At 25.7% G+C, this 13,694-nt stretch overlaps 1 protein-coding gene across 1 annotated transcript; it reads right to left on the reverse strand.

Moving 5' to 3' along the window:
• Positions 1-11,912: 11,912 nt before the first annotated feature.
• EIN_507960 (hypothetical protein) lies at positions 11,913-13,694 on the reverse strand (the record flags this gene model as incomplete). Its single annotated transcript, XM_004259578.1, has 2 exons — positions 11,913-11,978; positions 12,195-13,694. The coding sequence occupies 2 exons, from the start codon at positions 13,692-13,694 to the stop codon at positions 11,913-11,915; spliced, it is 1,566 nt and encodes a 521-aa protein (XP_004259626.1).

The following is a 13,694-nucleotide window of genomic DNA, read 5'->3' on the forward strand; positions in this document are numbered from 1 at the left end:
AATCTCTGATATTTTTACTATACATTACTATATTATAGAATTTGTCTTGTGAAAATTTGAACTATTTTTATAAATTGGGTTTTGATAAACTACTACAAGTTAGAAAATATAGTTTAAATCATTAAACTATATATATAGTTTATATAATAGTATATTTATTTTTTGAATAAACACAAATTTGAAATACTGTTATAATACACTGAAAGTACGTAAAAATCAGGGCCATTTTTGTTCTTTGATAGTTCATTTTGAATCAAACTCGAATCATTTTTTATTTTTGAATAAAAAACACTAAAAAGAAATAAAAAGAAATAAAAAGAAACTATAATAACCCGACTTTTTTATTTTTTCCGTGTTCTGAAAGTAAAAAACACAATAATTTGGGTAAAAGAAGAAAAAGGAAAATGGGTGCGGGGTTTTCTCCAGGTGTGGGTTTCTCGCCTCACTTTAATTAATAATAGAAAAACATTAAAAAACAGTTTTATTAAATATAAATTAAACTATTAAATTATCTATTGAAGGTTTATTTCAAAGAGAAAAAATACACAAAAAACACAATAATTAATATTGTTGATATAAATAATAAAAACATTTAAACTTTTTTATTATAACTAATAATAATAAAGGAATTTAAAAATTAAACAAATCAATCAATATAAATGATATAACAAGTTAATAATTATAAATAAAAAATAAAACTCTAAAAATTTTAGTTTTATTAAAATATTTTAAATAATAAGTAATGTTATTTTATCTTTAAAATTTAAAAAACACAATCATGAGTTGCAAGCCTGTAGATTATAGTGGTATGGGACCATCAATACCAAAAATCTCTTTAAAGCATAAGAAAGAAGATGATAAAAAAGACGAGGAACCACCAACGACTTTAAATTAAAGAAAGTACATTCAAAATGAAAACAAAAAAAGACAAAGAGAAATCAAAATAATGAAAAAAACATGGAGTTTACAAAAACAATAAAAGGAAATAAAGATAAAAACGGTGAAGTGTTTTATATGTGTCCATTTTGTGGGGAAGGAATGAGAAGAACTTGTCATATATCACATTTTAAAACCAAACATGAAAATCAAACAAGCAAATCTTTTTTGTCATTTGTCGAACCGGCTGCATTGGAATTCGTCAAATAGAATTTTATGCGTTATTTTAATGTTTATGTTGAACTTGAGGATAAAAAAATGTTGGAGAATAAAGAAGGGAAAATCGGCAGACCAAAGAGTTTAAAATTGTATTCAGAAAAATATACACTTGAAGATGCTAAACGGCAATTTAAACGAGGTGTCCTTCTACTTTCAATTAATCAAACGGATGTAGAAATGAATTTTGAGATGATTAATTGTAATAGTTTTAAAGAGATAAATTGTCTTGACGTTTTAGAAGTTAAACAAAGTGATATCTCAACGACACTTGTGTGTGTTACTCAACGTCCAGGAAGTTGGTTAAAATTGAACCAAATTGTCGAATTTTTCGAACATATTGATTACAACGACGATAATTTGATAAACAAAATTCAAGATTTTGTTGAGTCCCAAATTGAACGAGTAATCAAAAAACGTTTACAACTCAAAGAGAGGGGTATAATTATATTATATTTAATCGCTCAAATGGAAAATATGAGTAAATATTCTGCAAGTCAATCAGATCAATTAAAAAGGATACTCGAAGGTGTCAGAACCTTTTTGCCAAACGACAAAGAATTAGTTTTGGATTATATTAAAATTGGACACACAACGATAAGTCGTAGAATACTACAAATGAGCAATGAAATGTACAAAGAAATAAGAAACAATTTTCGAGAGTGTGTGTTTTTCGTTTATGATAGATTCATTAAAAAGAAATATAATGGAAATTTATGGCTTTGTCATATGTTTTGTATTTGTGGACAAAACGATTCAAAATTCAAGAGTGTGTATAAAGAAGATGACACCTGACCAGTATGTGGGAGCAGGAGATGCAAAAACGGTATCAATTTGGGCAACAAACATCATTGAAACACTTGGGGGACATCGACAAATGTTCTTGTATTTGTAGTGTTGGGGCAGCTGTGATGATAGGCGCCAATGGTGGTATATTATCACTTTTAAGACAAAAAAGAGGCAAGAAGAAATTGATGCTTTTTAATGAGATTGAAATGCAATGTGTTTATTGTATGCCACATCGAGCAAATGTCGCTCCTCAAGTTATCTCCAAATCGGGGTATTCATGGCCTATTTTCGAGTTTCTTGATCGGATGACAGATACACCAACACGACAGTTATTCCATCAAATCAATATTAAGTATTCACTCAAACTCAAAGAATTACCTCAAAAATTACTGACTCGTTGGATCTTTTATTATAGAGTGACGGATTATATTGTAAATAATTGTGATAATGTAACAGCTTTTTTATCAACCGAAGAAGTATGAGAAAGTTTAAAAGTTAAAATGGAATGTGTGCCTTTTTTAAATAAACACTTTGATTCTCATTTATTTAAGGATTTTCAGAACCTTTTTCTTGTTTATCAATCATATTCTCAGAATACACCAAATGTTGTTTTAATGAATGCCCAAATCTTAAAGTTGATTAATACCAAACAATGTTGAATCAATCAGAAATGAATGTTTCAGTAAATGTTTAAGTCTTGAAGAAGTCACAATTCCAAATAAAGTAAGGCGAAAAAGTCACACTTGGAGAAAAAGTTGCACCACTAATTCAAAGACTTCTTTTTTCCTTATTCCAAATTTTTATCATTTTTATTTGATTGTTTTCTTTTTTTTGAAAAAAAAATAATTCTAATGCCTTCTTTTCTTTTCTTTTTGCAAAAATGGTTGTTCCTTTTCTTGAATTATTAAAAAATGTAAATTTTTATTCGGCAATTTAAGCTTTAAATCATTTTAAATAAACCCGAATTATTAAACTAAAAACACTAATATTTTACTATGCCATCTTTTTATGGAAAATTTCAAAATTATTATTAATAATTAATTTTTTTAAGTTTAAACTATATTTTATTATAAAAACAATATATTATATTAATAGCATTTGTTTTTTTCTATATTTAATAAAAGACAAATTCTAAAGGTTTAGTTTCATCCTCAAAAAAGATAAAAATATGTAAATTTTCATAAAAATGTTTATGTTTGAATTTAAAAATGTACAAATGTAACTCTAATACACCACAATAAAAAACAATAAAACTTAAATGCATGACATTATCGATACAGGTTGTGTTTATTGAATTCAAAAATTTGTAACTATATTAATCATCCATTGTTTTAAATCAAAACATTTTTGTATTTTTGTTGAAATGTTTAGAACACAAATTTACTTTTAATTCAATATATACGATATAACTTAGATATTAATAGATATTGTAAACAATTTTGCCACATTTTTTTCTTTTCTAAAATGAAATGCATTGGATATACACACAATTAAAAAACAAGATCATAATTTAAAAAATCAACAAAAAATTGTAATTAAACAATGTTGATTATAAATTATTGTATTATAATTATATAATATTATATCTATATTATTAAACAATTTATTTAATAATAAAAAACGATTGATGAATTTTAAGAAAAAAATCGAAAAAAAAACAGTTCATTTAACTTTTATCATCATTTTATAACCATAATGACATAATTATATTGTTTAATTGAAACTTGTATTATTATTATAATACAACTGTCATATTAAAATTACAATGAATAAAAAACATGAATGTTAATAATGAATAAATAACAGTTTATTTACTTGCTCACAACAATTACAATTACTATAATATTTATTTATATTTTAATAAAATTACCCTATTTTAATTAAACCTCTTTGTTATATAAATTATAACCATTCTAAAGAGTTTAATCTTATTTATAACACAATGAAAAAGGAATCAAAGAGGTCTAAAAAGGCGACCTCTATTTGTTATGATAACGTATTTACTGCGAAAGACTGTGAAATTGCTATGTTTTGTCGCCAACATGAGACTGAATTGCTTGCTATGAAAGATCTCAGAGAGCAGGTTATATTTCTAAAAAGTAAATTTACAATTGCTTCAATAGCAAGAATTCTCAAGAAAAATTATAATACATGCAAAGGTCTTATTAAAAAGCCGGATGAGGCAGATGTAATTTGGGGTAGACCATGTCTACTAAATATAAAACAAAAAAATGAAATTGTTGATATCATAAAAAGACAAAATACTGAAAGGCCACTTTTTTCTTCTGATGTCAATAATTTAATTGAAAAGGTATCTGGGAAGACTTTTAATAAAAAATCGACAATGGACTGGTTACGTCACAATACCATTATTAAATTCACAGTATTCAAACCAATGGAAAGAAACGTGCTGAATTGGATGCTGTGGAACTCGAAAAATACATTGATAACGCAAAAACATTATTAAACTCTGAACTATAGTTTGTTGGAAAAGTCTTGAAATTAGCTGGAGTTGATCCTTCTCTTCTTCTTAATGTTGATGAGAGTGGATTTATTCTATTTGTTGATGCTCTGAAAAAGAAAGTCTATTGTGACTTGACAATTCCTCACAAGGAATTTTATTCTATTGATAGAAGTGTAAGAAGGGGTACTCTCGTTGGGGTATTTGAAGTAATAACACAAAATTGAAGCCACTATTCATAGTTTCAAGACACACAATAGATAACGAAATTCAAAAATTTATGTTATTTGACCATTTTGATATCATATATCAAAAGAACACTTTTATGAATAACACAATTATTATTTATTGGTTCAAAAAATTATTATTACCAGAATTGGAAGTACGAAGAATGAAAATAAAAATAAAAATGAATGGGCAGTAAATGTTATGGATGGGCTTAAAGCACATCTCACAGAAGAAGTTCTTACAATCTTCAAAGAAAATAAAATAGCAGTACTCAAACTGTGTGCACATTCTTTACATTTAACGCAACCCCTCGATGTTTTTGTTTTTGGTATACAAAAAGTTTGTTTTATATATATATATAAGAGGAATGATTTTGTAATAATAATTGATAAAATGTATTATATATTAATCATATTTAAATTATAAATAATTCAACATTGTGGTTTTATAATAAATTGTATTATTTTAAGTAATAAATTAAATTTAAACTTTTATAAATAGTATATTATTATATTTAATAATAGAAACTAATACAGATTCCGTTTGAAGACAGGGAAGGTGAAGATGAAATTATAATAAATAGAATTTGCCAAATCTTCACTTTCAAATCAAATTGTATCGATTTTCTCTTCGTGGGACAAAGCTACGGCGGGTGTCAACATTATTGCTTCTTTTAAGAGGTGCGGCTTTTACAACGTGCAGGTATCAAAAAACGAGAAAACTTCAATCAGAGTGAGGTTCTTTACAGAGCGATCTGTTTTACTTATGAAAGAACTCGGAAGAGTCGTAGAGGTAACAAGGAATTCTTTTCTGGGTAGAAAAAGAGTCATTCACTGCCATGATTCAGATTCGAATTCTTCAAGTGAAGACCCAAGTTGTGAAGAAAAATCAATCGTTGTTAAACCGATCAATTTAATTCGTTTCATTTTTTTAATATGTAAAATAAAAACAATTTGTTTTTATGTTTAATATTTTAATTTAAAATATAATTGATTTATTATATTTTTTATCATTGATTTTTATTTGATTTGAAAACAAACTTTCTAAAGTTAGAATGTATTAAATCTTGTTAAAATATTCAATTAAATATTAAAAGATGACCAAAAACACTATTTATTAAATAAATTATTTGTATTTATATAATATTAAAATAGTAGTAAAACCCAATTCTCTGACCAATAATTATAATAAGAATATTCTTTTTATCGATAATTTTGAATAATACAAGGTCAAGTTTTGCCGATGCACCTATATTCAATTTAAAATCAAAAAAGAATAATAAAGAATGTGGTGCGACTTTTTCGCCTTACTTTATTAAGAATAATTAATAAAAATGGAAGTATTTATTAATTATTAATTATTAATAATTTGATAACAACAGTAGGTGTATTGGGTTTTTACCGTTTATTGCTACACTCATGTTTAAGAAAACTACCTAAAATATCAAAAATGTTAACTTTTTAGTGTATAAAAATGTTACATCAAACTAAAAATTTGAAAGATAACACTATAATCAAGAGAATACCACAGTCTACACCAATTTTAGGATTTTACTTGTCACTCACACAAACATGTACATAAGATATTATAATCATTTTTAGTAGTCTAAGGATAAACATGAATAAAAATTATAGTTGTGTATTTTTGAAAACATGTTTCAATATTGTTAACGAAATGTTGTCAACAACAAAAATGTATTGAAGTTGGAATCAGTAATGAATTTACCCACTTTTGTTCAAATGTCAAAATGTTTTACAAAAAAACAAGTTTAAATACATAAAGTCATAATTTCGTGTTTATTAATTTCAATGTATATGTATGTAAAATATAAGCTGTTTTAAATGATATATTAATATACTATTTATTGTACCTTATTTAAATATTACTGTCCATATATTGAAAATGTATTTATTGTTGCTTTTTTGATTTTAAACAAAGTAAAGTGTAAACTTCTATTGGTTTATGATTTGAAACAGATGGATTTATAATGTTTTGTATTGTTCAATTTGGTGTTTTTGTTGATCATCCAAATACAAAAGACGTTATTATCATGTTCTTATCGATGTCATTATTCTTCAACTGTTTGTATTTATAATAAATTTGTTTAAATGTATTGTATTCGAGACAAATCAACAGCTTATATCGTCATTGTTTGGCAAGTTAATGACCAATGCAACTCATTTTACAATACATTCATTTTAACAATATAATTCAGAAATAAATATAAAATCAAACAACATCTTTGTACACTAATAAGTATCAACAAAATTATAAACATGTTGAAAGATAAATTGAAAGTTTATTATATCAGTTTTTTAACATTAATGATTTATTATTATAAGTAAAAAATGAAAATTAAAATGCATTTTTTTATTCATGTTGTAAAATGACCGTAACCTTTTATGTAGATAATGCGCATAACATCATTTTATTCAAATTATATGTTCATCATTTATAATAAATATATAATTCAATTACTAAAATATTTTATATGATAAGATTTCAATAAGAACATTATTGTTTAATTGTTAAATCGATTGTTTTATTATAATTTAAAAATTCATCACTTCATAGAATTGGTAACTATTCTATTATAACAAACACATATTGTACAATGAAAATCATTTGAACATGGTTATATTATTTAATTTTTGTAATTTTTTATCTTATAGTGTGTTAATTTGATATGTAAAAATTGTTAATAACATTAAAAATGTTAAATTAAATTGTCGTTGAATAATATGCAAAATTTCACTGTGTTAATTTTGCATATTACAAATTACAAGAATATTCAATAAATAATTATATAATGTTAATTTATTTTTTTTGTTAAATAAATTAAATTATGAGTCTGTTAATTTGACAAGAAAAATCGATAAATATTTTAAAATGTTAATTGTTTTTTTGTTAATTAATTTTATTTTTTGTGTGTTAATAACAATAGAAAAGTGTGTTAATAATATTTAAATATTAATTTTATCTTTTAGTTAATTTAAATTCTGTTATTATTGTGCTAATAAAACATAAAAAATCGATAAATATTTACAAATTGTTAATTTATCATAAACAATTTGATAAAATTTATTGAATTTTCTGGAATCACAATTCAATATACCTAATGTCCCGTCTATTTGCGTCTTTAAAAAAATAACTTTACCAAAAATGATTGTTTTGCCGCAAAAAACAGCCTCTTCAGTTTTTTATGAAAAGCAATTTTTTTCCGAAACACGACTAAAACAAAAAAATATATGATGGCAAAAATTACCAATTATATTGTCTGACCTATTATATAAACTTATCAAAATAAAAATTAATGAGAAAGAAAATTTTTACTAGTAAATTTTTAACTTTCAGATATTAACAACTGATAGTTTAAACCTTTGAATTTATATAATAATAAAACAATTAAATATTGTTTAGAACATTTTAAACTAAATGACAAAAACAACCACATGTTTATTCTATACGAACATACAAACATACAACACAAAATTGTTTTATTAATCATAAATATATTTAAAAAACGAATATTTAGACCGACTGATTTATTATTAGAAAACAAACAAAACTTTTGTTCGAAAGATTATTATAAAACAATAAAATATCTGTTTTTTGTGAAACAATAATAATAAAGCACAAATGTATTAATTTATTTAGATAATCGGATATAGCTCTTTTTAAATTCTTTGCTAGAAAGGTTAATAACTCCTTGTATTCAAACACCAACAGAATGATACAAGCGATATACCAAATTTGTAATTTTTGTGAAACTAGCTAAAAGACGGTAAATACGTCGATATATTCTTTGGCCGAGACAATTATGGCAATGAATAAGACACAGCAGAGTGAATAAACAAAATCAATTTGATTAAAAAGATTGGTAATTTGGTTTTATGGTATGGTTTCAAAAATTATAAATTTATAATAAATAAACCATTTTAATGTTATATCATTCAGAAAAATATATATTGAAATTGAAGTGTTTTCTTGTTTTTCATTCAAAATACCACTTGACATGTTTGCCATATTTTTCCAAGTGCCCATTCTCATTTATTATCAAACTCTTTATTTCATTGGGCAGTATTTAAATCCATTTGTTTCTTCGCTAATAATACACTCTTAATATTGTGTTGGTGTTGTATGAGAACTTTAAAACCACTGATAAAAATATTAAAAATGGGTAAATTAGGACTACGATTAAAAAGTGGTGTTAGTATGTAAAAAAACATTATTAATACTAAGAATAATTATTAATAAAAACAATATATATTATTTTTAATTTATTTTAATTGCTAAATAAACAATTTAAGTAAAAGAAAGAAATACAATTTGAAATATCAAAGCTATTCCAATTAAAAATAAATTTTACACAAAGTTAACACTGTATAATGTAGAGTTTATTTGTAAGTCTTTTATCACACACTCACATTAAATTATTAATGTTTTTTCATTTCATTGAATACATCACACTCTTTATCAAACTAAACTGTGTTTACTTGGTGGACTTTACGAGTTATGCTAATACTCCAAAATATTCGAGATATTTAATACCAACAACAACATGTTAATTATTGTTACATTAGACTTTGTGAGTATCAGTATTTAATCCCCAAAATGTTTTCAATCATTGACATTGGCGCAACACTATGTCTGAAATTTGTTTGTAGTTTATTTTGCACACTTGAAGAAACATTCTCGAGCCTCAAAATGATTACCAAATTCATTTCAAAAAACTCTTAAAATATTTATAATATTTTGACTATCTGTAAATCCATTCTATCATCAAAATGAAGTGCCATTTTAAATGGTAACATTGTTATTCAAATCTCTCCACACTCATTAATTGACAAATGTTGTGTGTCGGACAATTGCATTGTATCAAAAATTTCATTGATCTCAATGGAATAACTCGATAACATGGAATATCCAAATGGTGTGTTGGTGCCCACAAATTTGATGACTAACAAAACGTCAACAAGTCAAAAAATACAACTTTTTGTATTGTTTCAAATCATCGTGCAATTTCAGACATAATATGTACTTGACTTTACTTGACCTGACAATTGTTAACTTGTGTGGACGTTGTTTTGAAGTGATGATGTTGAAGACCATGTAAAAATTTTCAAATTGTGTTATGCTGTTTATGTATTTTGCTTTGTACGTCTTGTGTACTACAACTTTTGAATATCATAATTCCATTGTTATAATGGAAACTTGTAGAAACTCTAAGATGGAGACTGAATTGATTACTTTGTTGATTTGTTTTTAGATTTTAAATTTTGTTTCTTTTGCATCTTTGATCTCAGTGTCATTGTTTATCGCCATCTCATTCTTCGTTTGAAAGCGCAAAGAAAAATAGTACTCATTTTAATTATTTTTATACAATTTAAGGGACTTATCATTTTGTTCCACGACTTTTTTCAAAATGTTCTTAAGGTGGTTGTGATACCAATAACATCACGTCGAAGTTGTGGTTAATACAAACTTTGTTTTTTCTTCTAATGATAAGACTTGTGCCATAAAACGGCAACTCGGATCAATTCAATTCCAAGTAAAAGTGATTGCTTAACCAAATGCCCAGAATCCTCTCCAATGTTGTTAGTGAAGAACAATGATGTTTTAAGAAGTTCATATGGATCTAACTGTGTCACTTGAATTAAATTTTACTCATATAAAAAATACTCTTAGATGCTAATTGCCAATGAAAGTCAATATGTATATTCTAACATGGTAAGCAGACGACTTTACCAAAATACACACAAAGATTTGTAAAATAAGAACATGTTGATTGTCACTTGTAGGTGTGTGGATATCATAGAATATTCTTATAAAATACAAAGAGAAATGAATACATAAACTACTTCAAACTTAACGTATCAAATGAAACCGTCAGCTATCTTAAGGTGTTTGGGAAGGTTTGTAATTATTTCGCCAATATAGACTAGTTTACAACAACTTAAATAACAGCGTTAAGGAGTTTTCCAAAAGTCTACTTTGTATTGCCAACTTTTTTATATATTAATTGGACCACTTTAAAAAACATATAAGCTCAACTTTGTTAACAAAAATGTTTTGTTTTTTGTATTGTACTACTAATAATAATAATATAAGATCTGTTGTTTGTTTCGTAATAAAACAAATTACATTTTTTTCGCAATACAAGTTTTATTCTCCCTATTAATATATCCTTGAAAGATTCATTTAAAGATTTATAATCACTCATTTGAATATACAAGTTTTTTAAAGTAATAGTTTGTTGAGGATAATTGTTCTGATGTCTCGGTATTTTGTTTTTTTTTCAAATTTAATTTAAATAACTAACTTTAATACTTAAATTGGTTTCATTGTAATTTATCAATGTAAATACATAAAGCAATTTTTGGAAACATCATTATCAATCGAGTTGCCAACAAGGTGTTCCAACACAATCAATTGTACTTGATCAAACATTAAATTTTTGTTTTTTGAGCTTAAGTTGAGTATTTTCAACAGCTTCTGCCATACCAAAAACACTTTGAGTTCACCTTATGTTCTTTGATTGATTTTTCAGTATAATTTTATATCGTATTTGTACACTCATTAATCAAATATAAAACTATCTAAAGTTTTGAAACATTTACAACATAACAACAGTCAAATTAACTTTGTTGTAGAACTCTTTAAAAGGTGAAAAAAAATCTTGCACAAAGCAACCCCCTAACTTTTTTTATTGGAAATATTTGATTGCTTAAATTGTCATTTTTATCAAATTATCTTATTAAATTCTATTTATAGAAAACTTGGGGTACTTGTTATGGCTGTACAAACTAAAGGTTTATTTTCTTTCACTCCTATTTCAAAATAATTTTTCATATAAAAATTATACAATTAATATTATTGATTAATTAACTATTATGTATAATTTATTGTTATTCAAATTATTAATTACTATAAATTAAGTATATGTAATAAATATGAACAATAAAATACTAAATATTAATTAAAAATTGTAATAAATATCTTTTTGTATTAATTATTCAATTATTTAATATTATAATTAAATTATTCTATTATTAATTTGTGTTTTATTTATAGAACATTAAGGGGTCCTTGTCATTGCTGTACAAAATTCAAGCTAATTTTTTTCTTACTTGAAAAAATGAATATATTTCTACAATTAAAAATATCTCTATTTTCATATTCTTAATTAAAAACTAATATTTTTTGACTTTATATCACTTAATTCTATTATATTAACTTGTATTATTATTATTATTTGATGACGTGGTATATACTCACCATTTTACACAATCTTACATTTAAGTAATCTCTCTTCCCAGGAAGTGGGTGGGGGGCTGGCTTTAGGAGCCTCCACGTATACTTTGCCAAATTGAAGAAATTGATTAAATCAATTTCGTTAAATTATTTAATTGATTTATTCAATTATTTTTTATTTTTAATTTTTTAATAAAAATAAATATAAAAAATGAAATATCATTAAATCATCTCATTCGCTTCGATGAACTAATGTGTTTGATGGGAAAGAATCTTTACCAATATATTTGACACTTGATGGTATTGTAACACTTCTTAAACTACTGCATTCAATGAAACAATAATTACCAATTGATATCACCCTTGATGGTATTGTAACACTAGTTAGACTACCGCATTTACAGAAACAATAATCACTAATTGATGTCACACTCGATGGTATTGTAACACTTGTCAATTTTCTACAATTATTAAAACAATAACCACCAATTGATCTCACACTCGATGGTATTGTAATACTGCTCAGACTACTGCATCCACTGAAACAACAATAACCAATTGATGCGACACTTGATGATATTGTAACACTACCCAAACTACTGCATCCACTGAAACAACCTTCACCAATCGATGTCACACTCGATGGTATTGTAACACTACTCAAACTATTGCATTCATAAAAACATTGACAACCAATTGATATTACACTTGGTGGTATTGTAACACTGCTCAAACTGCTGCATCCACTGAAACAACATTTACCAATTGATGTGACACTTGATGGTATTATAACACTTGTTAGACTACTGCATTTATAGAAACAATATATACCAATATATTTGACACTTGATGGTATTGTAACACTGCTCAAATAACTGCATCCACTAAAACACCAATCATTAATTAATCTCACACTTGATGATATTGTAACACTTGTCAAACTACTGCATTCATAAAAACAATAATCACTAATTGATGTCACACTCGATGGTATTGTAACACTTGTCAATTTTCTACAATTATTAAAACAATAACCACCAATTGATCTCACACTCGATGGTATTGTAATACTGCTCAGACTACTGCATCCACTGAAACAACAATAACCAATTGATGCGACACTTGATGATATTGTAACACTACCCAAACTACTGCATCCACTGAAACACCAATCATTAATTAATCTCACACTTGATGGTATTGTAATACTGCTTAAATTACTGCATTCATAAAAACAATATTTACCAATTGATATTATACTTGATGGTATTGTAACACTTGTCAAACTACTGCATTCACCGAAACAACTACCACCAATTGATGTCACACTCGATGGTATTGTAATACTGCTCAAACTACTGCATCCACTGAAACATTTATCACCAATAGATGTCACACTTGATGGTATGTTGTTACCAAATTTCTTTCTATCATTTTTAGTGTAAGTGACATTTTTAAACTCAATGTTTCGATTTTTGTTTCTGTTAACAGTTTCAAAAACAACATTGAACCACACGATGATTCGATAAAACTCTTTCTTTAAAACAGTTTCATTTCCGCTATCTCCATTTTCTCTTCTGTTGATCGTAAATTCATTGCCAAAGTTCTCATCCTTTTTATTCCACAAGTGAAGTGTCTCGATGTTTGGAAAGTATCCAAGTGTTTTGGAATTTAACGGAATCGGGTTGAAGTGGAACTTCTCCATATTGCCACCAAACTTCTTGCATACCAACTCCAAGTTAATAAAGTCTTTGATAGTTTTGAGGTACTTCGAGACTATCATGATGTGATAACTAAAAAGTCCTCGCAT

This window comes from Entamoeba invadens, assembly GCF_000330505.1.
Source record: "Entamoeba invadens IP1 unplaced genomic scaffold scaff_1105074724819, whole genome shotgun sequence".
Lineage (NCBI taxonomy): Eukaryota > Evosea > Mastigamoebida > Endamoebidae > Entamoeba > Entamoeba invadens.